The 27,699-nt window shown below is 32.7% G+C and overlaps 2 protein-coding genes and 1 pseudogene across 6 annotated transcripts; 2 read left to right on the top strand and 1 right to left on the bottom strand.

The window, feature by feature from the left end:
• The first annotated feature begins 2,513 nt into the window (after positions 1-2,513).
• LOC111292777 (zinc finger CCCH domain-containing protein 44-like) lies at positions 2,514-10,555 on the top strand. 4 transcript variants are annotated; one of them, XM_022885344.2, is made up of 10 exons: positions 2,514-3,367; positions 3,817-3,896; positions 4,452-4,639; positions 4,806-5,727; positions 5,811-5,938; positions 6,519-6,578; positions 6,660-6,710; positions 6,895-6,965; positions 7,891-8,045; positions 8,190-10,555. In XM_022885344.2, the coding sequence occupies exons 1-10, from the start codon at positions 2,934-2,936 to the stop codon at positions 10,409-10,411; spliced, it is 4,311 nt and encodes a 1,436-aa protein (XP_022741079.2). In that variant the 5' UTR covers positions 2,514-2,933; the 3' UTR covers positions 10,412-10,555. The 4 variants fall into 4 exon arrangements, with proteins under 4 accessions (XP_022741079.2, XP_089622821.1, XP_022741081.2 ...); XM_089766695.1 differs by lacking the exon at positions 4,452-4,639 and having other exon boundaries at positions 3,183-3,367; XM_022885345.2 differs by lacking the exon at positions 3,817-3,896 and having other exon boundaries at positions 3,232-3,367.
• A 321-nt stretch (positions 10,556-10,876) lies between these two features.
• On the top strand, positions 10,877-15,739 carry LOC111292778 (transmembrane and coiled-coil domain-containing protein STS1-like; annotated as a pseudogene). Its single transcript, XR_016345723.1, has 14 exons — positions 10,877-11,135; positions 11,330-11,411; positions 11,568-12,068; positions 12,433-12,601; positions 12,719-12,871; positions 13,083-13,180; positions 13,297-13,388; positions 13,504-13,574; positions 13,659-13,794; positions 14,504-14,557; positions 14,668-14,750; positions 14,839-14,916; positions 14,985-15,058; positions 15,264-15,739. The product of XR_016345723.1 is annotated as a transmembrane and coiled-coil domain-containing protein STS1-like (transcript).
• Positions 15,740-17,893: 2,154 nt separating this feature from the next.
• On the bottom strand, positions 17,894-20,265 carry LOC111291905 (cytochrome P450 84A1-like). The gene is made up of 2 exons (XM_022884032.2): positions 19,284-20,265; positions 17,894-18,924 (listed from the first exon to the last, which is right to left on the bottom strand). The coding sequence occupies exons 1-2, from the start codon at positions 20,220-20,222 to the stop codon at positions 18,301-18,303; spliced, it is 1,563 nt and encodes a 520-aa protein (XP_022739767.2). The 5' UTR covers positions 20,223-20,265; the 3' UTR covers positions 17,894-18,300.
• Between the last annotated feature and the right edge of the window lie 7,434 nt (positions 20,266-27,699).

The raw sequence follows: 27,699 nt of genomic DNA, 5'->3' as shown, positions 1-27,699 counted from the left end.
AAATAATGTTTTAGATCTAGTCTAAATATAGAAGGACTTTTAATGGTTATTATTTATATAAGGTATTATCTCAATGTTGTTAGGCAATTTGAAAATCTTTAAATTAGAGATATTTTTTAAGTTTTACCCAAATATAAGAGAGCGAATGATGTGTCTCAATCCTTAAGATGTTTTTATTTTGATCTAAAAATAAAATACTTTATTTTTTTAAAAAATTTTGATTCGCTTTTAAAAGAAAAGAAAAAGAATCAAGTGTTGGAATAAACAAATGAGTTATTTTTTAAACATTAAAAATAAGATCATTTTTATTAAAATCTAAGAATAACATACAATTAATTGATACTACCTTCAACAGGTACTAGAAAGGTGCTAATTTATCTCCACGCGTAATCAACTTCTGGACCTAATTTTATTTTTGTAGACTACAAAGTGTTCTTTTATAAAACTTTAAACCCATTTTATATGTTTTATAAAAAGGACAAAATTTTTTTATGGCTAATTACACCCTAAAAAGAATTTACAACGGCTATTTGTTTTTTTTTTTTTTGTTTTATCAAAAATGTATTTTAGCCCCCCACTCGTTTTTCATTCCTTAAGTCCAGTGATCGAATTCCTTGAATTCGCACATTTTTCATTTCTCAAGTTCAACGATTGAATTCTTTAAATTCACACGTTATAACACTTAACTTTTTTTTTAAATGGAAAAATATGTCAATATTGTCAAAGTATTTTGATTTACCTTTTGAAATTATACTTTTTTAATCAAGCACCAGCCATGGTCGTGGTAGATTTTTTTTTTATATTTGATTTAAATCATAATTATTAAAATTAAAAATTTATTATTTTATCACCATTAACAATAATTTTATCATTTTCATTCATGTCATGAGATTATTTTTTAAAACTTTTTTCATTTGTTAGGGTTAAAATTTAGATTCCAATTTATTTTTTATTTTTGAAAATAGAAAAAAATACATTTTTTTACAAAACATAAAGATTTTTTATAAAAAAGTTATAATCAAAATATATATAAATTTTGAAATGAAAAAAAATGATCATACTCATATAGAAATTAATTATGTTATATTTGATATTACATTTTAACTATTTATTCATTTAAAATTAATTATAATATTAATTTTGTGCTATTCAGTTTTATTTTATAATAATTATTCAGAATGCAAATATAAAAAGTTTAAGCCAAACAAAATGTTTTAAAATTAAGGAATATGTTAGAACCAACTTAAATACTCAATTACGCATTAGAATTTTTGTTGCAACTATTGATTTAATTGAATAATTCTTATATTAAAAGATTAATGATAATATTGATCTATGGAAAGAAAAAGAAGGAAAAAAAATTCCTCTAAATTATTATTTGGACCAACTTAGGTGGAAATTAAAATGCCTTAATTTATATTTTCATTTTGAGTAAGTTTACCAAACATTTATTACTACCTATCAAAACAACAACATTCATCAACTAGTTTTTCTTTTAAAAATCTTAATCCGTTAAATACAAATGGTAAGTTGTTTTTATTTTGTTAATTCAATTAATTTATATAATTATTTTTAAAAATTAATATTTAATACATATAAATTTTAAATTTTTACATTTATAATATTTTTTATAAATGATTAATAATATAAAATTTTATAATATATTTTTTATGATTAATAAATATATTTTTTTATAAATTTTGCAATGTGAAATTTAAAAAATATTTTTACAATATTTAATAAATATAAAAATTGTGATATTTAAAAGATATTTTTTATTATTTGAATAAGTTAATAAAAAATATTTTTCGTTGTTTGATTGTTTTTTGAAAAGTTTATTTTTTTCAAATAATATTAATATGATTATTAAAATATATTAAAATTATTTATTATTAAAATTATTAATATTTAAAAATAATAATATTTTAATCATAATATTTAATATTAAAATATTATATTAATATAAAAAATACTTAAAATAAAACTATTTATTATTCTTTTATTATTTATTAATATAATATATTATAATAATATTATAATATTTATTAATATATTATTTATTAATAGCATACTATTTATTAATATAATATTATTTATTTTTTAATATAATATTATTTATAAGTAGAATTATGTTTAGAAACATTGATAAATATTTTTTTTAGAAAATATATTCTTTTTTTTAAATCCATAAAATAATTTAAAAAAAATAGTCTTAATTTCCTTTGATTAATAAATTATTTTTCTTTAATTAACTAGGTTTTTATTAAATAAATATTTAAAAATATGAAAATTATTTTTTAAAAATTATTTTTGGCGAAACAAATAGAAGCTAATGGAAATCTCGAACAGGAAAAAGAGAAAGTCCACTGAGGAAGAGAGTTTATGGCAAAGATTTTCCTAAAGAGTGGGTCCCAATCTTTTTTGCCATTACTTTTTCTTGGTACTTACTGCAGTGTACACTGACCACGTGGTGCTTAAGAGCAGCAAAGGTTAGAGAATCAAATACTCAACTCCGGCCCAGACACCCAAGCCATTGAGTCGTGTTTGACGCTTTCCTTCCTCGTATCGGCTATGCCGCTATGAGCTATCCCCTCAAAAGTGAAAAAAAAAAAAAAAAAAAGCAAAAACAAATACATTGGAGAGAGTGGTCTCCTTCCTCATTATCTTTGAAAGACAACTTTTAAAAAGGGTTTTAAGTCAAGTAAAATAAACCTTTTCTCTCCCAAATAATGCCCACTCCATTTCCATGTGCCACTACTCACGCCTCTCCCACTCCCCAACCCCCAATTCCATCGCTAGGGTTCTCACTTTTTTCTTTAATTTTTCTTTTTTTTTTTCCGCGTCAAAGAAAATAACAACAAAAAACTATTCGCAGGAAAATATATTGTACTATATATATTTTTTTAATTTTTATTTTTTTAAAAAAATTTTTCATGGAAAATTGTCAACAAGTGGAATCCACCACGGCTCTGTATAAGCCTTGTTTACAAGACAACGTCGGCGGCGGCGGCTGCGTTGATGGTGGTGGTAATAATAGTGATAGTTTGAATCGTGATTCTTTACAAGGAGTTGAGTTCATGAGCGTCGATCAATGCCAGAAGATTCCAGAGATGGACGATTCGCAGCTCGTTGGAAACGCTGACGTGGAGGTTCGAGGAGATGCTGGTGCTAAAGCCGAGACAGGGGCGTTGAATGGAGTCAAAGTTGTTGAGTTGAGCGCGGGGAAGCGGAGGCGGGGAAGGCCGCCGAGGAATCAGGTGAGAACCACGGCGTCATCGGTGCCACCTCCTCAAAGGAAGAAGAAGGATGAAGAAGATGTTTGCTTTATATGCTTCGATGGCGGGAGTCTCGTGCTTTGTGATCGCCGGTGAGTTTAGATTTTTTTTGTTTATCTTGTTTTTCTTTTCTGTATGGTTGATAAGCAAATCTAAGGAAATGGAAGAAAATTTTAGTTAATTGGCCGATATTAGGTGAAAACTAGAGTTATTGTTTGATTGAACTTCAACGTTGTGCTGAGTTGAGCTGAAAATTTATTAACCTTTTGCTCAATTGAGCTTATCTGAGCTTTATTTTGGCAAATTTGGACTGGAGTTAATTTCAGTTAAATATGGAAGTTGCATAGTTGTATGCCGATGCCACTGATCTTTTGTTTATTTCACGGTACTAATAATTCATATATTGCAATTCATGGTCTTCTTCTTTTGGCAATAGTTGGTTTAGTTTTAATCTTCTTTTGTTTTTTTTTGGCTTATGCATTCATTTTCTTTTGCATTTGTGTCGTTTACATGGTTAATTGTATGCGATTTTACTTGTCAGGGGCTGTCCTAAGGCATACCATCCAGCCTGTATCAAAAGGGATGAGGCATTCTTTAAATCAAAGGCAAAATGGAACTGTGGTATATTGCATTTTAGTTACTTCTTATAGACATTTGTCGCATTCATTTCAGTTTAATTAATTTAAGTGCTGGGAAATTGTTGAAGCATTTGTTGGGTATCTAGAATCATGTTCTATTTTCTTGCTTCACAGTTAGTTAACTGTTGTTTTGTCATACTGTTGCCAAATGTGTCTCAAAAGGTAGCATTCCATGTCTGTCATTGGTTTGGATTAATTGTTCTTGAGTAGTTATTGGGCTGCTATTTTTATCTCAATTATCATAGATATTATACCATTAATGTGTGCCTATTGAATAATGGTGGCTTTTCACGTTAGTCATTAATGTGGATTCTTGCTTCTGGAGTAGTTATTAAGTTACTATTTTTTTTAATCTTAATTTTAATATCATGCTGTCTCCACGTGCATATTGAATGGTTGCGTCCATGTCTGTTCAATGACTTGGACTCTTGCGTCTCGATTAGTTATTATTCTAACATTTTTATCTCAATCATTTTTGTTTCAATGGCTACATTGTTTGTTTCATTAATTTTCTGGTGTTCAATTTCTTGCATTTCAGGGTGGCATATATGTAGCACTTGTCAGAAGTCTTCATATTATATGTGCTATACTTGTACATATTCCTTGTGCAAGAATTGCACTAAAGATGCTGATTATCTGAATGTAAGAGGAAATAAAGGATTCTGTGGAATGTGCATGAGAACTGTAGTGCTGATTGAAAACAGCACATTAGAAAATAAGGAAATGGTATTCTTAACTTTGCCTTATACAATGGGTTTCATTTTGAATGTCTCATAGCTTTTTTCCATTAGTTGTGCTTCCTTGTTTGGTCTATTTTAATTGGTGTGGTTAGATTATTGAAGAGCAGAGAGCTTTTGTCTACCTTAAAGGCCTTTTAATTTATACTATGCAGGTTCAAGTGGATTTTGATGATCAAACTAGTTGGGAGTATCTCTTCAAGGTGTATTGGATTTTCTTGAAAGAGAAGCTATCTTTAAGTTTAGATGAGCTTACTAAAGCTAAAAACCCTTGGAAAGAAACTGCTATCATGGATCCAAAGGGGGAGTCATCAGGTGAACTTAATAACATTAGTAATGCTAGAGGTGCTAACATGGAAAGGTCTTGTGAAGACCTAGGAGCTAGTTATTCCAAGAGAAGAAAAGGCATGAAGAAAGAGAAGTTTTTGAACAAAGTTGAATCTCTAGAAGCAGAAAAACCGGGTGTTATGAAAGGGATGCTTTTGCCTGAAGGCACAAATTGGGCAACAAAGGAGCTTCTTGAATTTGTGGCACACATGAAACATGGTGATTTATCTGTGCTATCACATTTTGATGTTCAGGCGCTTTTGCTTGAGTATGTAAAACGAAGCAATCTTCGTGATCCTCGCCAGAAATCTTACATTGTCTGTGATTCAATGCTTATAAAATTGTTTGGAAAAGCAAGGGTGGCCCACTTTGAAATGTTAAAGCTTCTTGAATCACACTTTCTCACTCAAGACCATTCAAGGCCCATCAATACCATTAGAGCTGGAGGTAGTGAAGCTGTTGCCCAATTGGCCGTTGATGGGAGCAATGATAGTCATCCTTTAATTGTCAATAATAAGAGACGTAAAACACGTAAAAAGGTTGATGAGAAAGGACAAAAGGCAAATCTAGATGAATTTGCTGCAATTGATGTTCATAATGTGAACTTGATCTACTTGAAGCGTAATTTGATGGAGAACTTAATTGATGATACTGAAAAATTTAATGACAAGGTTGTTGGTTCCTTTGTAAGGATAAAAATTCCCGGGAGTGATCAGAAGCAAGATATGTATAGACTTGTCCAAGTTATAGGTATTAACTTTTATAATCAATGCTCGTAGAATTCCTTTTAATTTGTTTATTTAGACATTCACTACCAATGTGTTTGTTTGCAGGTACCAGCAAAGTGGTTGAACCATATAAAATTGGTGAAAGGACAACTGATATCATGCTTGAGATATTAAATTTAGACAAGAAAGAGATTGTCTCGATTGATGGAATTTCAAATCAGGAATTTGCTGAGGTGCCTAAATATACATCCTCAATTCAATTTTCTTTGTGTGATTTCTTCTTTGATTCAATTTATTTAAATTTCTATGTTTGGTCCTGCATTTATTGACAAGAATTCCATTTAAGGAAGTCTAATGCATTTACTTCGTGATTTTATGACCATATTAAAACAAAAGGGACAAAGTGTTAGGTTTTTTTGGTTAGATTTTTAGTGAGGATTATATTAAGCTAGGCAAAAAATGGCTTAATTAGATTAAAAGATAGATTAAAATACTTAAGGGTTTAATGGCAGAGGTGAATGAGGATTCTTAGGAAAATTGACGGCTTGTGTGGGTTGGTATAGGCTCGAAGAACAAAAATTGAAAAGAAAGTGGGAAAGACAATACATGGTAAAATCTATGAACTATTTACCATTAAATGGAAAAGGTCACTCTCTACAGGCTATTGACACGTTCTTCATCTATATAGATATCCTTTATACACATTCTTATTTAGACAGGCAGTGTACCATCTTGTATTGTGCCATAACTTTCCTTCATGGATGAGGTATACAAGTTTCCCTTCTGATTTTGATATTTTTGTTATAACACCAGGATGAGTGCAAACGTCTACGTGAGAGAATAAAATGTGGGCTGATGAAATGGTTTACAGTGGTAAGTGTGTCTTATGTTCATTTTACTTCTGCCAAGACAATTTTAGTGTCATTTGAAAAGGAGTTTTGTGCTTTGTTGTAGGGTGAGATTCAGGAGAAAGCAGTGGCACTTCAGGCAGTGAGGGTAAATGACGTAAGTTCCTAAGCTGCAAAGTTGCAGCACATAAAATATTCAGGATATAACCGTGTAGCTACTTTGAAAGGGATAGGATGTTTAGTGTTCTTATAAAGTTACATGTTTTCTATTTACCCTTAAAGAACTTTTGAATGTAGTTTGTGAAGGATTCTTTTGCATTTGCTCTTACTTTTTTGACCAGTGGCTGGAGTCGGAGATTTTGCGAGTTAAAAATCTTCGTGATCGAGCAAGTGAGAAGGGACACATGAAAGAATATCCTTTATTGCTTGATATGATACTTAGCTTTAAGCCCTTTTTTTTTTTTTTTTTTTTTTCTTTTACCCATTTATTCTCTCTACTATGCCTCTACTCTACATATGTCACCAATGTACAACTAACAATAAACCTAAGCATTGCTTTGATCCTTGCATGCTATTATTCTCTATTTAAGATCATGCCCTTAGCAAGATCAGTGAATGCAAAGTCCTTCAAATAGTTTTTGCCCAAGTCTTCTTCAATTCCTCATTATAGGCCTTTGTCTTACAAAATCAGCTTAATGTGTCTCTGGTTTTGGCCTCATATGGTTTACACCACCCTACCTCTTGCCTGATGCACTTACTTCACAGCTCATTCTTTGACCCTCCATCTTGTTATCATATGGAATTATGAAGGTATCTGCCATGTAAATATCCAAAGAAATAGTTTTTGGGGCTTGAGTGAGTTTGTTGAAAAGATAAGGAGAAGCTAAGAGTCTTAAGATTCAAAGTTGATGGAGATGATCAAAAACTTAAATGTAGGGCTCAGTGTTTTCAAATCCAATCTTGTTATTTATTATCTCAACTATATTGCTTGCTCTTTATGGCAGTGATTGTTTGCTAAATATTTTGCATATTTTACTAGTTGGTGCATTGTACCATGAAGCGTAACTCGTGTTAAAATTCCACTTTATGCTTTGTTTGGTTGAGAAATTGTAAGGGAACTGAGGATACTGGAATCTTGTAACACAAGTTCTAAACCTAGCCTCAATTATTATTATTATTTTTTTATAATTTTCAAATTTCAAATTTCTTTTAGTAATCATGCTATGGTGCTGTGTTACACCGCTTGACATGATAATGGCAGTTGCAATTACTGTAAGCCTTTCTGTTGGCAAGTAAAAGTTAACAAGTTTATCAAGTATTCCTTGACCATGTTGCACGTTCAGAGAATGTATAGAAAAATTGCAGCTTCTGAACTCACCTGATGAACGCCAGCGTAGGCTGCATGAAATTCCTGACGTACACAGTGATCGAATTATGAATCTATATTGCAAGTCTGAGGAAGTTGCTGGAGAGTTGGATGAGAAGAAAAAAGGTAGTAAGCTGTTTTAGATATTTAACTTCTCTCTTGTATTGTTTTTTTCCAATATTGTTCGTAACCATTTGGTATTGGCCATATATGTATATATGCATACTTTTTCATGTTTCTTTGGTGCTAATTAGCCTGGTGTGTTTGTAGATAACCACATGAAATCAAGAAATTCTGGCTCTGGTATTAAGGAAAAGGAGCCTGCCTCTCCACTGAAGGGAGGTGATATCTTAAGTGATATAGGAAGCAGAGAAACTAGCATACCGCTGCATTCTACAGGAATGGAGCTATCTGTAAATAATAGTGAGACAGATAAAATATGGCACTATCAAGACCCACTTGGGAAAATTCAAGGGCCATTTTCTATGGCAACATTACATAGATGGAGCCTGAGTCGTCATTTCCCTCCTGATTTGAGAATATGGAGAGTAAGTGAAAAGCAAAAAGACTCCATTCTCTTAACTGATGTTTTGGATGGGCAGTACAACCAAGCACAACAGTTGTTTCATAACAGCTGTGTACGAACTGAGGACATGATGATTGTCTCTAATGATGGATGTCAGAATGGGGATGGAGATGTTAGGGACAGTATGGATCTGAATGTGACTCAGATGGAAAGTAAACAGGTTGAGGGGAACACAATGCAGAATGATACAAATGGTCATTGTTATGTTAACAAAGAATTTGTTAAGAGCAAAGAATTGGCCTTGCAATCTTCTCCTTCTACTGCTCCCGTAGAAATTGTTTCCAATGCAATACAGGCAGGAAGTCCTTTACCACACTGGGACTCTGTGAATGGTGAGAATGACTTCCCTTGCCAGCCCCAAGTGAGTAGTTCACTTCCCTTATCTACATTATCTGGGAAACCATTTGAAACTCGGTCTCATCAATTTAGCAAAGGTCACGGGGCTGAAAGATGGGACTGTGGTTTGATGAACATAAATGAGAATTTGAACAAGACCCCTGAAAGTCAAATTATTGCTGGAAATGTGGAGCACGATGATTGTGAGGGAAGATCAGGCAAATCTTGTGGGCAAAGCTGGAGATCTACACCTTTAAATGATGCTTCAAATGGATGGGATTCCAATTCTGGTCTTATATCTCTGGCCAGGGCTCTTGAAGCATCAGAACACAATCAGGATATTGATTTCCCAGATATTCCCACCTCAACATCAAAGTTGAACCTCGAAGACTCCAAAAGTCAGGCTACTGAAAACAAACAGTCTCTTTCTTCGAATGTTCCTCATCAGGATTCAGGTCCTAGTTGGAGTACCGCTTCTAGTCTAGTGGGTAATGGACCACAGCTTCCTGAAATAGCTGGTGAATGGGGTGGGTGTTCCTCCACTCAGGTGAAACCTTCTGCAGAGGAATGGGATTCAAATCTTGTGCCTGAATCTTCTTTGAAACCAACTGTATTGGGAAGTGATCATGTTGCTACTCCAACTTCTGGAAGTGGCCAATTAACACATTTTTCTCCCACAGATCCTGCAAATAATGCATCTGGTTGGGATTCAATTGTTCCCGAGCCGAATGACTCTTCTTGGGGTGATGAATCAGTTTCAGATCTTTTGGCTGAAGTTGAAGCGATGGAGTCTCTTAATGGCTTGTCTTCACCTACATCAATTTTGCATAGTGATGGAGAGTTGGCTCAAGGTTCTGACCCTGATTGTTTTAGTCCTGTAGGAGGACTGAGCCCTGCACCTGATCCAGGAAAAAGCGATTCTCTGAGCTCAACAAATGATCTGCAAATGCCTTCTGAGTCAACTGTGACGAATAAGCCATTTGGGGTCTCTCAGTCCCAAGTTCTTGATGCTAAAAAGAGTTCTGGCGGGCATTCTTCCACAAGTGCTGAAATGGATGAAGATAAAAGGCCCAGCGATGTCTCAGTTAATCAAAATGAAGCCGGTTCGGACATGCAGCCTCCTGCATCAACTGTAACAACTTGGGGCATGGCTACCGTAGATACCGCTTGGAGAGCAGGTCCAGAAACTACAGGCACCAACTGGGGAACAGTTCAAGGAAATGCAAATTTTAATTGGGGAGGTTTAGGTCAAGAAACCACGAGTGTTAATTGGGGAACAGGTCAGGGAACATTCCAGGAAAATGGCAGCATCAACTCAGGCACTTCGGCAGCGAATCCGCCATATTGGGGAGGGCAACAAAGGTATGCTGGTCAGAGGGAGCGTGATTTTCAGGGGAGAGATTCAAGTTTTGTTAGGGGCAGGTCCTCAGGGAATAGGCAGTCGTACTCTTACGGTGGTCCAAATAGAGTTGGTTCTTTCAGGCCTCCGCTGAAAGGGCAGCGGGTCTGTAAATTTTATGAAAACGGGTACTGCAAGAAGGGTGCATCATGTCGTTATTGGCACCCTTGATTCGGTTACTACCACAGCAATTTGTGTGCATGTAATTCTGTATTCATTATTCGTATTAGGAATTTGCAGTCTTAATTCTCCCAATTAAACCTGTAACGGAATCATTCAAGCTGGGCATAATACATATTATTTCTATTCTCTGGATAGGCCAGGTTTTTGAATATAAAGGACCCTTGGTTATCAATTATCATTAGGCGGTTCTATATTAATGTATCTAAATTTCTAATTAAGTAAAGCGTATGGTTAATGTTAGGCCTCTAATATGGCGCTATTTAATCCCAAACAGACCCTGACCTACCCCGGACTATCAAACCTACCAAGAACGTTTCAATTCAAAGTTGAGAAAAACAAAATTTTCAAAGCCTCATTAACGGTGAAAGAAAATCCGAAAATTTTCTAATTTAGAAACTGAATGACAGAAATTCAACAGGGAGGATCATGAAATTGCTTTGGGAGCTTGAGTGAGTTAGAAAATTCTCCTTGTTCGTCAGGCATGGCTACCAAAACAGAGTCGTTTTGACGCCGACGCAAAGGTACGCGGCGGGAACATTGTTCGCCATCGCTGTCCACCAGGCTCAGATCCATCAGACTCGTCTACTGGGACTTCCCTCTGAGGATGATGACCCTGCCTCTGAGGAGCGAACAAGTAGTAGTAGCAGCTGCGACTCTGTCTCCCCGAACTTTGGGTCCACGAAAACTCGGGTCTGCTCCGACCCATTGTCAGGTACTTCATTTTTTTCTTTTCCTTTTGATAACTGAAATTGAATTCATGGTATGAATTTTATATATTTTATTTTGATTTCTTGACTTCGAACGTGATCAATTTTTAGGAACTCGAGTTCTTTCTTCGGGCATTTCAAATTTCAGAATTTCTATGATTTTTTTTTTAAATATTTATTTGTAATTCATATTTGTCAGATTTCTAGATATTGACTCTGCAGCATGGCTTGGACTTGAAGAAACTGCTGGGTCTTCTCCAGCCAAATATCATGTTGGAGCTGTATGTTGTTGTTTTCCTCTCGTCTCTCTTCCTGGTTGCATACGCGTGTACATATTTGCTTTCGTGTTTATGAGCATTTGCAGCAGAAATGTGAGCAATGTTTCAATGATTCTTGTTGTCTACGCTTAAACATCATTTTACTTTGTATGGTTACAGTTCTTGAGGTTACTAGCTGAAGAAAGAGGGGAGGGTTCTTCTGAAAGTTAGAATAAGGAGGCTGCTTTGTCAAAAGCTGTTGATACTATTGGCACTTGGCGTGGAAACAAATTCTGAATATTCCAAGGTTTAAAAAGAGAAGCATCATGAATATGAACATGAATATTGTGAGAAATTTTCCACTGAGGTACCATCAAATTCTGTGGTGACAAACCAACAGACAAGACTCCACAGGAGAGCGATACTAATGTGCTTCATGGGAATATTGACCTTCATGTTGTGAGTTATAGTTTGGATGAGAAACCTGCTGAAGAGGTTGGGATGCTTAGTTATCAGAGGAAAGTGATGGTTCTTTATGAGCTTCTTTCAGCTTGTTTCGCAGTTGCAGATACTCGTGAAGATAACAAAAGATATACCCGGTGAAGAAATGGCTATGATGCTTGACATTGTGTGACTTTACGATTGCTGGCAACTTGTTTTGATGTTGAGTGGATAAAAATGGTTTGTGAACTCAGCCTATTATCCCTTTTTTCTATCAGCCTTTCAAACTCGGGTTGTATTATAGATGTCGTTTTAGAAAGAGAAATAACTGAATAGGTAGGCATTGATGTTAATTTCTATGTAATTTTGAGTATTTGTCAGATATCAATTGTACTTAAAGTTTTGTACACCGTTAATGACATTCTCAAAAATCCTTTTCCTGATTGTCCTCAATTGTCCACCTAGACCATCAGAGAAGATTTCTGAGACGTCTCTAATCTAATAGCATGTGTTTTGACGTGAAGTGTCAACCATCTTTCTGGTCTAGTTGCAGTAGTTATAGAATTTTTTACTATTTTCGTTCTGTTAACATTTCTTCTTACAGGAAGCCATTGATATGATGGTTGCTTACTTTGCAATGGCTTTAGCAAAAGAGAAAGTAGCAAATGAAGAAGAATCCCTGTCATTGGAAAGCAAATGGGCGAAATGGAAGCATTGTGGTACAACTGGTGCTGCTGCATTAACTGGAGAAACATTAATGGCCATTACTGGTGGTATGTGATTGTCAAACCATTTTATCAGGACATTGGATTTTCGCTGGAAACAAATTTCTCATGACTATGACTTTAATGTTTTTGACCTTTTTGGTTCATCATTTTAGCATTCAACAGGGTTAGCTGCCCCAGCAATTGCTGCAGGATTTAGTGCCCTAGCTCCTAAATTAGGTGCTTTAATCCCCGTGATTGGAGCAAGTGGGTTTGCTGCAGCCGCCAGTGCTGCTGGAACTGTTGCAGGTTCTGTTGCTGTTGATGCATCATTTGGAGGTGAATGACTAATCAGGAATCTCCCAAGCCCTAAACCATCCTTATCGTCTCATTTTCCTTCCTGCAGGATTCATTTGTAGTTTTAGTTTGTTATGCTTATGATTTGAGAAATTTTATACTAATATATATCCAGGATATGTTTGGTACATAGTATTCTGAAGAAGTCTTCGTATACGTTATTTGTATATTTTTAACACTCTGTTCAACCCAGGTGCTGGAGCTGGACATACTGGTACTAAAATGGCTGGGAGAATTTGAAGCATTGATGAATTTTAATTTAAAGCTATTGCAGACTAACACAACCACAGCGTGAGTTCTTATAGACTTCCATCATTCTTTTCTGTTTCCGGGGACATAGGAATCTATGGTGTTCGAATCTAATTAATGATCTCAAGATTTTTGTTCTGATTTAACTTATCTTTCAGCGACTAGCAGTTGAGATTTTGATCTCTGGATTCGTTTTTGATAAGGAAGATTTTGTCAGGCCTTGGGAAGGGCGAATTGACAACGTGAAGAGGTACAGAATTTTGTACTATGATCCACTATATTGAAAACTCTGTTTTTTCTTTTTAAAACATTTCCTAGAGAGAAAAGAAAAGAAGTAATGTAGCTTTTGCCAAGGAAGATTTTAGGTTTGTGCAGCAGTGGGAGTCCAAGAATCTGATTGCAGTGAGTACCGCCATTCAGGATTGGCTAACTTCAAGTAATGGGTTTGCATCTGATTTTTAAAATAGTATTTTGATCATAAGAATAGTCTGTATTTGAACATTGCTTCTAGTTGCTGCAGGAATTGCTAAGAAGTTAATGAGGCAAGGTGTAATGATGACAGTCTTAAGCTCACTTTTAATGGCATTGGCATGGCCAGCAGCATTACTTGTAGCTACCAACTTTATAGACAGCACGTAGACAATTGCCACGGACAGGTTGTATTTGCTATTGAGCTTTAAAAGAGTATTTGGCCGTGAAAAAGGGAAGAACTATCTTCCACTTTCTTTTATTGATTTGTAGCATGCAATATTTTAGAGGTCTATTGCTGTCATCCTTATGAGAGGCATTCTTTGGTTAAAGTTTTTAAAAGTACTAGATGTAGCTAGTGATTGATTCTGTTATTTATTAGAATTGGGCAGCTAGGTTGATAACCCTTGAGAATGATTTCAAGAGAACCAAGCAAGGAACTTGAGGGTAAGGAAGTAACTTCATATTAAGTAAAATGGGAAAAAAATGTAAGTGTTATACAACTATAGAGTGTGAATATTAGTAGTTTATTGTTTACATTGAATTCTTTAGGTTTGTGCCAAACTCAAAATAGCACAATCTTAGGAGAGAAAAAGCTATAATTTTCAGGTCTCTCTAAACAGAATGTCAAGGTGGTTAATGCTATAGAAAAATGTTCATATTACCTGGTTTGACTAAATGTTTCTTTTGATGAACTGTGAAAGTGGTTTTATCTTTTATGAACCAAAATTTTCTGCAAATTAAATTCCTTAAACATCTTATTAAATATATGGTCTGGATGTATCTGATGTTGAGTTCCCACCTAACTAAGACATTTAATTCCTATCTTAACACTTAGGAACTGTTGTAGTATGCTACATGGGTCTAACCATGTCCCTATCTTGTTCCATTTTCTAGAGCGGATAAAACAGGAAAGCTGCTAGCTGAAGTTTTATTGAAAGGTTACAAAAGGTAACAGGTATACATGTGGCATTTAGGTGAATATTGTTATTCATTGAAATAAAAACTTCTGCAAAATGATCTTTCCAATGTTCATCTTTGGGATCGTACGAATCTTTCAGGCCTGTTACACTCATTGGTTACTCACTTGGACCATGAGTGATTTTAGGTGTCTTCAGGTCTTTGTATGAGACTGAACAAAATGGTGATGACAACCTATCTATCCTCTCATGGGTTTTTTAATTTGCTGTAGTGGTTTTATATCCTAAGGCTTTAGTACTGTATGTTGGCAGCTGAACTTGTAGAAAAGAGTTGTTCTTCTTGGAGCATCCATTTCAATTAAAGGCGAGAACTGGGAAGCTGCTAGAAAGGTATTTTCCATTTATATATGCTTTTCATCCGTAGAACATACTGATTAATTACTTGGGGTCTTTTGCAGATGGTGGTGGCTGGAAGGTTTATAAATGCTTACTCTTTGAATGATTGGATGCTTGGAGTTGCTTTTCGTGCAAGGTATGCATGATGAACAACTGAGGTGATTTTGAAGCTGTTGGTATATGGATAAATGCTTACTCTTTGACCTTTAGCATAGTATAGTTAGTATGGAGCATTTTCTACTTTCTGAGTAAAATCCAAACAATTTCTTACACTTTGGTTTAGTTACTTTAGTATATAATCTAGGTATTTACTTTCAATTCTAAATTTCTATTTATTGCAGTTTTCTCATACTTGCACAGATTAGGCAGATAGATGATTTTGGTGGCCTAAGAATATGCAAAAATCCTACTGACATACTATTGTCTTTCTTTGATATCATCACCAGGATCACCGGATATATAGAGTTGTTGGTTTGTCATTCTGATCATGATTTATTTTATATATATATATATATATATATGAATTGATTAATTCGGTTAAATAGCAGGATCTGTTTACCAAATTCTTTTAGATGCAGAAGGAAGATATTGCTACAAACAGGAGTAAGAAATTGCTTTCTACGCCAAAATGCTGTGGTTATCTATAATTTCATCTCCTTTTTTTTTTTTTTTTCTCTATGTTATGGTAGAAACTGCTGACCTTTTTGTGCTCAAGTGTCATTTATTTATGCTTAAGAGATTTGGATCCTGTTAATAGACTGATCAAGAAACAAAAACTAAGGCCTCATATTTGCTGTCAAGCAGAATCCTTCTCACATGATTGACCTTCATCATTTTTGTTTATCTTGAGATTATACAGGATTGAACCTTGATCAGTAAAATAAAAAAAATTAAAATTTTAGTTTGAGATCACACATGATTATTGACTTATTGTCATTTAATGATTCCTCGATTTATTCCCAATTGTGAACTAGTTATGCTCACCACCAACTCAGCCTACCGTCCCCCATAGTCAGCTCTCTACCACAGTTTTACCTCTTCTCTTTGTATTGAATTGCATTAATAATTTCCTACCTAATTTTCTGTGTGGGTCTCTCCAAACAGCAAGATATAATGAAATGACGTTGGAAGTCAAATTGTTATCCAGTGTCCAGTTTGACTTCCAACGCCATTTCGTTATATCTTGTTGTTTGGAGAGACCCACACAGAAAATGAGGTAGGATCTTATTTATTTTGGGTTCAAATTTTGCGTTGTTATTAAGGAACAGACTACTAAGTTATCACCGATTCACAGATATTGATTTATATTTACACCTTAATTAATTGAAAGTCATAATCGTAAATGGCGAAATTCATCCTGATTTCTGCTGCATCAATCTGCTTTGCTTGTTCTTCATTTTTCCCTTTTACTTTCTTTCTATGGATTTTAATTGCATGGTTAAATATTTAATGGGCCAAAAACATTTACAACTCAAATATATATATATATATATATATTAATGATGAGAGGGATCAATTTATGTAAGTCTAAAATTAAAAAGTTTTATATTTTTTTAATTGTTAATTTAAATAGATTTAAAGGATGAGACAAACAAGTGAAAAAGAGAAATTTTTTTTTTTAATCTTATTCTTAAGATCTAATAAAATTAATGGTTAAAAAAATAAAAAAAATTTTATGTAAGTTAATTTTTTTAAATAATATATGTGAATTTTTTCAAACAAAATGAATGAATTTAAATATAAGATATCTGAAAATGAAAAAAAAATATCGAGTATTACATTTTTTAAAAAATTATTTTTTTTTTTGGAATCCAAATGTCTCCTTAAATATTAATACAAGTATTATTATTATTATTATTACCCTTGAATAATTAAATAAATTAACTATTCAATAAAGTAGAATATAATTAAATAAATTTAATATAAAATTAAACCAAATTTATGTATAATGAAATTTGAACTTAAAACTTTAAAATTTTAAAAAAATTTTAGTCGGGAAATAATAATAATAATAATAATAATAATAATATTATTATTATTATTATTATTTACATATTAGATATGATAGATTATCAGTTGGACAACAATTTCGACATTGGAAAGAAAGATAAATATAAAGAGATGAAAAATGATCCAAGGTAACAATTTCTCTATATTTTGAATAATTTAAGATTGATGGTAGAAATTAAAGAGCGATAAAAAATAATAAAATATAATTTGTCAAATATATCGGACTAAAGATGTTACCAATAACAATTATATGTTCCACGCTGTAATTTTCAATCATTATTGTTATAAAGAAAGGTTATAAATGCAAGGCCTCATGTCCACTTCACCCCACCTAAAATCCGCTCAGCAATACTAAGCCTCTCTCTCTCTCTCTCTAAAAGTATGTGAGAAAACAAGTGGATCATAGCCAAAGAGCAAAAAATGCCTGCATTGTAGAACGTGGGAACATGACCCCCCATGATACGAACCAATTTCAACATGCACCAATTACAATTTGCCTTTTTATATTTTTGGGCATCCATTGGCTTGTCAATTGGTTACTTATTATTGTTTGGAGTAAATTTAATAATAGCTTATTCATTTTACATATAGCACTACCTTGAAGAAATTCTTGGCTACTCATATGTGTGGACTCAATCATCATGTTTATATACACCTTGATTATCAAATGTATCACTCGCTTAATCAAACAATTAGTTCTATATATATCTCACTTTTGAGTTGATGGAGTTTACATGTTTTAACAATTAGCTACCATCATAAATATGAACAAACCAAAGACAACGATGAAAATTATGAACAGGAGAGCTAATTTATATATGTTATTGATAAAATGAGAGCTGATTGTGCATGATTCATGGGTTACTTATAAGGGTTTTGACAACTCTTTATATTTCAACTTGCCTTAAACAAGAGTAAACAAATGAAAATTATTTTACTATACAAAAGAAGAGAACAGAAATAAGTAGAAAGCAAAATTAATTGGCACTTGTGATACATTGTACAATAGTAGAAGCATTATTTTCATTTTTTAATGCTTTGATCCAAATAAAAGATTTTTTTTCACAATGTTTATTAAATCTTGTAAATTAAAAAAAAAAAAAAAAAAGATAGACAATTTTCAACATAATTCAAATGAAAAGAGTCTTATCCACAGCGAAGGAGAGAATCTAAATTCTCTCGTATACCTTTTCTTTTCGGTTATTTGTTCTTGAAATCTTGCCTCTTTCCCAAAGTATAAAATGAAAAAAACAAAAATCCAACTTGTAAAGTCACCTTTGTCACCGTTTCCTTCAATGGTTTCCCTGTTTTCTTTTGTATAGGCTGCAGTTTAAGTCTCAAATGGATTTTGTTTTTGTTCGTTTTCCTTTAAAAGAGTGGACAAACCAGGCGTTTCTTTGGCACGGCATAGAGTCGAGTCGCCCGAGGTGCAGTGAGTCCAAACACATCACTCATGTCAAGCTCACTCGGCTTAATTCCATCGGGCAACTCCCACGTAAAACAGTGAAGCAAATGAGCCACAGCCAAATCAAGTGCATATAACCCGAGTTGCATGCCCGGACATGACCTGCGACCTGACCCGAACGGAATGAACTCGAAGTTGCTACCTTTGAAGTCCGGGACACCTTCTCCCAAGAACCTGGATGGCTTGAAAGTATCTGGATCTTCCCATGAATTCTTATCTCTGCCAATGGCCCAGACGTTGATCATCACTCGCGACTTGGCGGGAATTTGATAGCCTGCCACTACAGCATCCTCGGCGGTTTCGTGGAGCAAGAGGGGAATTGGGGGGTGGAGCCTGAGGGTTTCTTTAAGGGTGCACTTTAGGAAGGTTAGTTTATCGAAATCGGACTCTTCCACACGGCGGTCGAGGCCCACCACCTCAGCCAGCTCCTGTTGGACTCTTTTTATATCCTCTGGGCTTCTCATCAGCTCTGCCAAGGCCCACTCAATCGCTGATGCCACTGTTTCTGTCCCACCGAACATCACGTCCTGAAAATCACTTTTAACTTGGTACATATTTTAACAATCCAGCACTATAGAAACATAATATTTCGTATTTAAGTAACTTGATCTTGTAGCCTTTCCAAAAAAAAGGGGTAACTTGATCTTGTAGTGACGTGAAAATGGTTGGTATAAAGGTTAGAAATGGATACATCCAAAGCCACCAGTTGATTTCTGATAAATATCATTTATCAATATAAATGCCAACGATTCTAATTTTAAGGAAACGAAAAATCCCTCCCCCCCCCCCCCCCCCTTCTCGTTTTTGAGAAAATAAAATGAAAATCGCCATTTTTTTTGTTGGTAGTGGAATCAAAGTAGTAGTACATGTGAAGAAGGGAGCATACCATGATAATAGCTTTGATGTTGTCTCTGCTGAGTTTGATGGAATTTTGTAGATCATCCGATTCGTTTACTTTGGCTTCTTCACTGTAAAAAGCAAGTAAATCATCAACCATGTCGGTGTCACCTTCATCAGAGCAGTTGTTGTTTTTCTTCCTCTTCTGGATATGATCGTCGATGATGGTGTCAATGAACTTGTCTAATGCGTGACGAGCGTTCTCGAGCCTGGTGTTGAGTCCTTGAGGATCAACCCAGGTGAGCCAAGGAATAAAATCGGCAATATTAAAAGCACCAAAAAGCTTGGAGAACTCTTGCAAGATTTTGATAAACTCGTCTTGCCCTTCTTGCGATATAGAACCAAAGGCTGCCCTGTAAATGATGTTCTTGGTGAGGTTAAAGATCAACTCACCCACATTTACTGCTTTCCCGGTGTTGGCTGAAACAGCTTTAACGAGTGAATCCACTTCGTCTCTTACGGATTCCCATGACTCGGCTCTTTTCCTGCTGAAAAGCTTCATTACACACAGTTTTCGCATCTGCCTCCAAAAAGGCCCGTAATGAGCGAAAGCCATATCAGCTCTATCGTATGTTAGATAACTGATGGAGATGGTGGCTGGCCTGTTGGAGAAAATGTTGTCCTGAACCTGAAGCACCTGGCGAGCCATTTCAGGATTAGAAATAGTAACCATGTGCCAGAACCCCATCTTGAGGTAAAATATACCGCCATATTTCTGAGCAAGCTTGGCAAGTCCACGGTGAGTTAACTGGTCCATCATCATCATGTTTCCGATGATTGGCAACCCTTTGGGCCCTGGAGGAAATGGTTTTCTTCGAAGCCGAGAGATGAGGCCAAGGAGTAGGAAAGGGATGACGAAAAGAAGGGCCATGGGTAATGGTTCCATGGTTTGTATGAGAGAAAATTCCATGGCTTGTTTTACAGACATGATCAATATGGGTTTATAAAACTGCAACTCTTTGAATGTTGCTGGTTTTTTGTCAGATATTATGCGCTTTTTATACAGGTTTTTGGCCAAGACCCTGCAACAAAAAAATGCTCAACGTGGATTATACTATTTATTTATTTTTGTAACAACTAAATTATTTTTTTTTATGTATCTATCAAGATATTTTAATATAAAATATTTTTATTTGCATGTAATTGAAAATAAGATTTTCTTATAAGAAACAAAGTAAAAAGCCAGGAATGTATTGCAAAGGATATGATTTGATTAGGTAAAAGAACCGAGTTTTCACACAGTATTCTAGCTAGGTTCAGTGTTTGAGGGTTAATAGAGAATTAATTCTGTCTCTCTCATTTTTTTTTTAATATTTGAGAAAAAATTGTATCCAATTCTTTGAAGTTTTCATGTAGGCATAACAACAAACAGTTGGATATCCTTTTTTTTTTTATAAAGTACCAACTCCAAAATGTGTTAAAAGCAGTTAAACATTCCTAAAAATTTATCAAATTAATTAATAAATTCATCTTATTTTATCCTTGAAAAAATTATTTTTTATTAATAAAAATATTTTTTTAAAAGACTCTTAGTAGAATTAATGTATTAACTAAATTGTTGAGTTTTTTTTTTTTTTCAATTTTTGTCAAACTTATATTGAAATACAATTAACTGTTCTTATGAAAATTGGAAAAAAAATTAGTACCACATGAAAATTAGAACTATATATTACTCGATTTGCTTTAATGTAAGAAATATCTCAAAATAGGATGATTTATTTTACTTGGCAGGTATCTTAGAGTGTATTTGGATGAAAATTTTTGAAATTTTAAAAAATGTAAAATAAAAATATTTTAACATGTTAATATTTGTAATCATACGTAAAAATGATTATATAAATTAATTGAATTAAATTGTCTAATTCATATGTTACTTTTTAATTGTTTTTCAACAAACTTCCATGTGTGTGTGCCAATAAAATTTCTCTTTACTTCTCATTGCTTTTTCGTACTCTTAGTTTGGCAGTTATCTCTCTACCCCAAATTTCGAGGTTGAAATTGCTTCAACAAGGAAAGCAAACCCATGTCATCTCTCCTACAGAGAACAATATTACAAGCCTAATTTATGTATATATCACAAGAACACAAGTTTTACTGAAATTCAACTTTGACTTAAATAACCCGAAAATCTATCAAATTATTATTAGATTATACCTTTTACCTAAACTCTAATAAATAATGGAGAAAAATACATGTTCCTAATATATATATATATATATTATATCATTGAAGAAAATATTTTAAATTGAAAAATTGTCCTATTTGAAAACAAGTTATTTGTATTTTAGAGGCAAAATTAAATGGAGACGCCTAACATTTATGATGATGATGATGATGATGATGATGAGAATAAGGACTGCTTAACTTCGGTGGAAAAGGCCATTCAAATATCTTGGAGGCCAATGGAACTCATTTAAATAGTCGTAAGCAGTTTTCTTTTATCTTTTTGCCTACTAAGCAAAGAAATTTAATTGTCAATCAAATCCAACAACAAAAAGAAAAAAGAAATATCTAAACTAATTAAATTCATAAAGGGACCATTGATTGAATCATTTAATCTCACATTAAGATAACAGGTTATGCAAGTTGATGAAGATTGTATTATGTATAGATTAGCAATATCGACAATCTAATATATCATTGATAGATTTTTTACATTTCACCAACGAGATTAGAGGTTATACATGCTTTTTAAAGGTATATTTAAAAATTAATATAGTAAAAAAATGATAATTTTTATTTTTAATTCTACTCGTTAAGTTTAAAAATTTTACGGCTGTATGAAATTTAAATTTTTTTCAACATAGATGAATTAATATTCAAAGGGATCTCGAACTAAATAATAATAATAAAAGCTCTATCCCTTATTCTTAATAAACATTTACTATGTTTGTGTTGATTATCATTATTAAATGTTAGTATAATTTATTCTGTGTATCTTCAATTTCTAGACAAACTTTTTGCTATTAGCAGTATTTGGCTAATCATGTTTAAAAAGTTAATGAGGGAAAAACAAAGAAAAAAAAAATCTGAGGCTGCAATATTCAGCACTGAAAGGTGAGAGATTTGATGCAAGACCTTACTTGCATCATGCATCGCTCTCTGCCAAAGACGTCGGAACCATTGACGGTTTCATCTCACCATTTTTTATTCGTTTAGATATTTTTCGTTTCGCATGAAAAACAAGGTCATTAAAAAGATTGATTTTATAATTTACTCAAAATAATTATACTTAAAATCTAAGATAATGGGTGAAGGATTGCGTGTTTTAGCATCACTATAACGTCATTGATTTTCATGTTTTCTGACCTCAAATTTCAAACTGTTTATATAGTAGTTTTATAGAAAGTGATAGGAATATATATCAATATCCGCCCCACTTGCTTTTGTTATTTGATTTTTTTGTTTGTTTGGGAATAATAAGTCAATTTGATTGCCCACTTTCCAAGGGCAATAAGCATGAATTACAGGACCGCAAACCAGGAAAGTATAATCATTATCTGATAGAAGTGTTTTCACTTTTCATTTACCTGACCTAACTGTTAAAAATAAAAAATTGGGGTTCAAATGGACCACAACCAGGCCCTGGAACTCGAATAAAATGTTGACATTTCATATAAAAAACATGTACTTTGAACTCAAGATGTGGTCCAATTATTTAATATAGTCATTTTTAAGAGATAAAATTAAATAAATTTAAAGATTTAAATTTTAATATTTATAATTCTTTCTTTAATTCTCCTATCCATCTTTTGTAGAAAAACAAAACCTTGTGAACTAGTGGATCGCCTTAGATTTCACCAGGATTCCGTGTTGGCCTATCAGGTTTCAGCGACCTGGGATTGGAAAGGAAAGGGGGTTAAGTATAACTTTGGTCCACCATATTATTAAGCAAAGTAGACATTAATCAATTTTTTTTTGCAGTCATAATCCCCAACTACAGCCTTTCACTTCAATTGAAAACATGAACCTTCCTCTGACTGCTGCAGCTTTTTTTTTTTTTTTTTCTTTTTCTGACTCAATTGGAAAAGAAAACATGCTTTCTTTGGTTAGGAATTCACCAGAAACTGAATTTACTTGGGAATCATCTCTTTGGTTTATTGACCAGATTTGAAATCCCAAAATTCACCCTACTACCTTTGGTTCTTGATAGAGCAAACTCGAGACTGTAGGATTTTCTGACATGTGCAAATAATAAGGTTCTGTCTCAAGTCTCAACTCCCCCCCCCCCGGCAACCAATAAAAAAAAAAAAGAAAAAAAGAAGAAAAGCTATAGTATTAAACAGATTTATGTTTTTTTTTTTCTTTTTGAAGATTATACAAATCATATTTTTGTCTTGCATACGTAAAAAGGAGAATGATATATACCTAATACTTGTTACGTAATAACATAAATAATTTATTTTTTGGAAATTAAGGAAAAATTAAGAAAAAGTTAAATCAATTAATATCATACATTAACACTCACAGCTTCTTCAATTATGAGGAAACAGGGGTAGCTCTTCAATTCCTGCACCAAGCCAAAGAAAGAAAATTAAAAACACAGCCTTACGAGTTTTTTTCCCCTTCAAGTAATTCCTATTTCACTCTTTTCCTTCGTAATCTTCCAAAAAGGCTCAAACAGGAAAGAAGAATAGCCTTTTATTTTTTTACCGTGATTCAGTTAATCATGCTTGATTTTCGCAATCATATAGTTCAATTATGCTTTGAAACTAGGGTCGTTTATGAAATGAATAACAGGCATGGCTTACAATCTAAGAACAGTCCAACTAGGGTCGTTACCAAGCCAAAACTCCATGCCTCAACTACCCCCTCAGCCACTTTGATTTCCAGCTAGCTAGTGTCGAAACTGGAAAAATGAATCAAGTATTCATTGAATGCAAATATATATATATATATATGTATGAACACTAGTCAATTTTACTTCCCAGTCTCCTCTGGGAAACTATTAAGTACTTTGAAATTTTTTTCTCAAAGTTGGCCTTTCTTATTCTTCTTTCACTTAACTAGGATTGCATAAGCATGATAAAATGTTGTAAATTTAGTAGTATAACATAATAATTATTCATAATTTGTTCCAACTATCAAAACGAGAACAAAAATTTTTGTGATCATCACAAGTCACAAGCAGCCATTAAAAAATTAACGTAGAGAACGTTTTGTTTTGTTTTGTTTCTTTTTTTTTTAATTTCTCATTGAAACAATTTTGTGGAATATTTCATGTAATTAAAATTAATACACACTAAAATTAAATTGTAGTAACGGCAATTATTCTTATTCCTATATTTTAGGTATAAAAATGACACTCATAACAAGCTTAGGATTTAGTTCAAATATTATTTCATCTACTTCCTTAAAGAAATCGATTCAAGCAAAATGAAAATTCAATTCGTGGTACTTAACAAATTTTCTTTCTTTAATTCCGTTAGACCTTGACTTTTTTTATATATAGAGAGAGGACAATGCTAACTATTTGTCCATCAAAATTCCAAAGATGCTAACGAAGTACATAAGGCAATAGGGTACATTAGAGGGTACTACTAGCTACTACAATTTTAATTTCTACTAAGTCATTTGTTATCATTGTCGTAACGTTTAGATTTAGAAATTTATCGTTAGATATTGATTTGAAAGAGTCGTCACAAATCTTTTTTTATTTAGGTACGATTGGCCACTTAAAGAATATATCATTTTAAGGAACACCTAAGCCTAAGGGTTCCTAAAAGAATATGTTTAGGTATACTAACCAAAATAGGGTTCAGGAGTACGGTTACGTGTGAGGAAGGTTGTAACACCCTTACAACGTCCATCGAAAGATGGTACCAACTTAATTTTGTGTTATCCAATAAACCTTAAAAATTTACTAAATAATTAATTATTGAAAATTATTCTCAATTGATTCTAATACTTTTAGTAAAAAATTAAAAAAATTCTCTCACCTCAAGAGTATGCAATGAAACTACTGTTTCACTTGCAGAGGTTTTATTGTCGGATTATTTATTATTAAAGAAAATTCAAAAAAATAAAAAGGAAAAAAAACAAAAAAAAAAGAAAGAAAAAAAATGATTCAGCTTTAGGTATAAATCTTTTTCTCTTCAAAAAAACTTATTACTTTCGTACAAATAAATTTGATACTTTTAACTTTTTCTCAAAATATTTTTTTGAAACTTTAATTTCAAGGAAAATTGATACTTTCAACTTTTCTTTAAAAATATTTTTTAAAAAACTTATTTTAAAGAAAAATTGATACTTTCAATTTTTTCTCAAAAATATTTTTTAGAAAACTTATTTTTAAGAAAAATTGATATTTTCAACTTTTTCTCAAAAATATTTTTTAGAAAAACTTATTTTCAAGGAAAATTGATACTTTCAACTTTTCTTTAAAAATATTTTTTTTTGGAATTTTATTTAAAAAAAATAAAAATAAAGATAAAAATAGAAGAAAATAAAAATAAAATAAAATAAGAAATACTAAATAATTCTAATCTAATCAATAAATAATAATAATAATAACAATAATAATAATAATAAAATAAAAAAAAAACCTTAGAACGGCTCGGCTTAGTGAAAAATTGAGAAAGAAAACGGCTCGGAGATACGGCTCGGCTCGAACCCAGATGGAGAAATGGGTCGCTGGATCAGGTGCACTACGGGTCGAGTCACCCGAATGGGAACGCGTGGATCCTGGAATTTTTTTAAGCGCAAAACGACGTCGTTTTAATAGGGTATAAAAGGCTCTAACCTTAGTTTTTTCGATAGATCTCCCCTTCCCTCTTTCTCTCTTCCCTTCATTTCCTCCTCCCTTTCTCTACCTGAACCAAGAACTCCGGTTGAATCTATCTGGATTTTGGAAAATATCATCAGAATCTAGGTTTTTCACCGGAAGTTACCGAAAAGTTGTCGGTTTCTGAAAATAGTTGCTAAAAACTGGGTAGCTAACCGAAAAATTCAACCGGTGCCGAAAAAGTCACCGAAAAATTTAAATTTTACCAAAAATTCAACCGAAATCTGAAAATTTTTCAAAAATTTCTAGAAAAAATTTGCCTAAAATTCTCCAAAATTTCTAAAAAAACCCTGAAATTGCTCTGACCCTTCTGAACACATTTTTTTCTTCTCTTTTACTTTTCCTCTCCCCAGTGTATTTTTTTCTCTCTGTTTTCCTGTACGCTTCAGCACCTATTTATAGGGATTGATCAAAAGAGTTTCTGATCAATCCCAATTCCTTCTGGAATTTGGATTCAATCTTTGAATCCAATCCCAACTCTGCCAGCCTCAAATTCACTCCAGAATTCCAATTCTAATCCTAATCCCAATCGGGAATCAATCAAGAAAAAAAATACATATATATATTAACAGATAAATAGTAATATATGAATAGATAAATAATAATAAAAAATATATATTAATAGATAAATAATAAAATAAGTTAATAGAAAAATAATTGAGAAAAAGAAAAAGAAAAAAGAAAAAAATATAATATAATATATTAATAAATAATAATAGTAATAATAAATAAATAAATAAGATGCAAAAAAATAAAAATACAAAATAAAAAATAAAAAAAAATAAAATGGGCTTATCCATTTGGACCAGGCCTAATTGATCCACCAAATTAGGTGTCTACAACCATGTTGCTTTACAAATTTAATTACACCATGCTATAAGTACCTAATTTTGTACTTTTATTTTTTTGGGTACACTTTCTTTTCTTTTAATTTGGATGATCCAATAAAAAAAAAAAACAATTGGAATGTGATGATAGAGTTATTGCAACTATGGGTGTAGAAATGATTAATGACTTAATGAAAATGTATGTTTTGGGAAAAAAAATGATAAGACAATAAATATTACTTTATTCAAAATTTAATAGGATAAATTTAAAAAAAAAGTAAATTACATAAATATATTTTGAAGTTTAACGCAATTTGAGTTTATCCATTGAGATTTAAAAGTTGACACTTAACCACTTTGAGCTATATATTAGTGATATTCCGTTAGTTTTCATTAATGCCGTTAAAGCCTAATCAATATACCCTAGTTCTTTCTCCTTTTTTTTTTGTTTGTTTTTTTTCTCATATTTAAACTTTTTAAAGAAAAATTAGGTTAGAAGCATGAATTCTTCACAATGTTCAGCAAGTGGGGGATCAAATGTTGAAAAAGTATACTATTATGGTATATGCCACTAGTTGATCTTCCCCCTTTTTTTTTTTGGTCTCTATTTTAAAAACCCAAAAATTCTTTAAAAAATTCAAACTGAAACCAAAAAAAAAAAAAATCCTTGTTGATGAGTTGTTATAGCTATTATGTGAATTTGTGGTTGTTTTGTGGGTTTATTATATATGAGTAATTCAGGGTGGATTCGGGTTTTGTGAGTTTTTCTGGTGGGTGCTGGGTTTGTTTCTAGG

This window comes from Durio zibethinus, chromosome 10, assembly GCF_047325235.1.
Source record: "Durio zibethinus cultivar Kanyao isolate XHJ-2024 chromosome 10, ASM4732523v1, whole genome shotgun sequence".
Taxonomy (NCBI): Eukaryota; Viridiplantae; Streptophyta; class Magnoliopsida; order Malvales; family Malvaceae; genus Durio; species Durio zibethinus.
This window is presented reverse-complemented; position numbering and strand designations above follow the sequence as displayed.

Bases quoted from the DNA above. Each gene is read 5' to 3' on its own strand.
- LOC111292777 (XM_022885344.2), top strand. From the start codon at position 2,934: ATGGAAAATTGTCAACAAGTGGAATCCACCACGGCTCTGTATAAGCCT. The intron at 3,368-3,816 runs GTGAGTTTAGAT...TTTACTTGTCAG, and splicing joins CTCGTGCTTTGTGATCGCCG to GGGCTGTCCTAAGGCATACC. The intron at 3,897-4,451 runs GTATATTGCATT...CTTGCATTTCAG, and splicing joins AAAGGCAAAATGGAACTGTG to GGTGGCATATATGTAGCACT.
- LOC111291905 (XM_022884032.2), bottom strand. From the start codon at position 20,222: ATGTCTGTAAAACAAGCCATGGAATTTTCTCTCATACAAACCATGGAA. The intron at 18,925-19,283 runs GTATGCTCCCTT...AGTGATTTTCAG, and splicing joins ACATCAAAGCTATTATCATG to GACGTGATGTTCGGTGGGAC.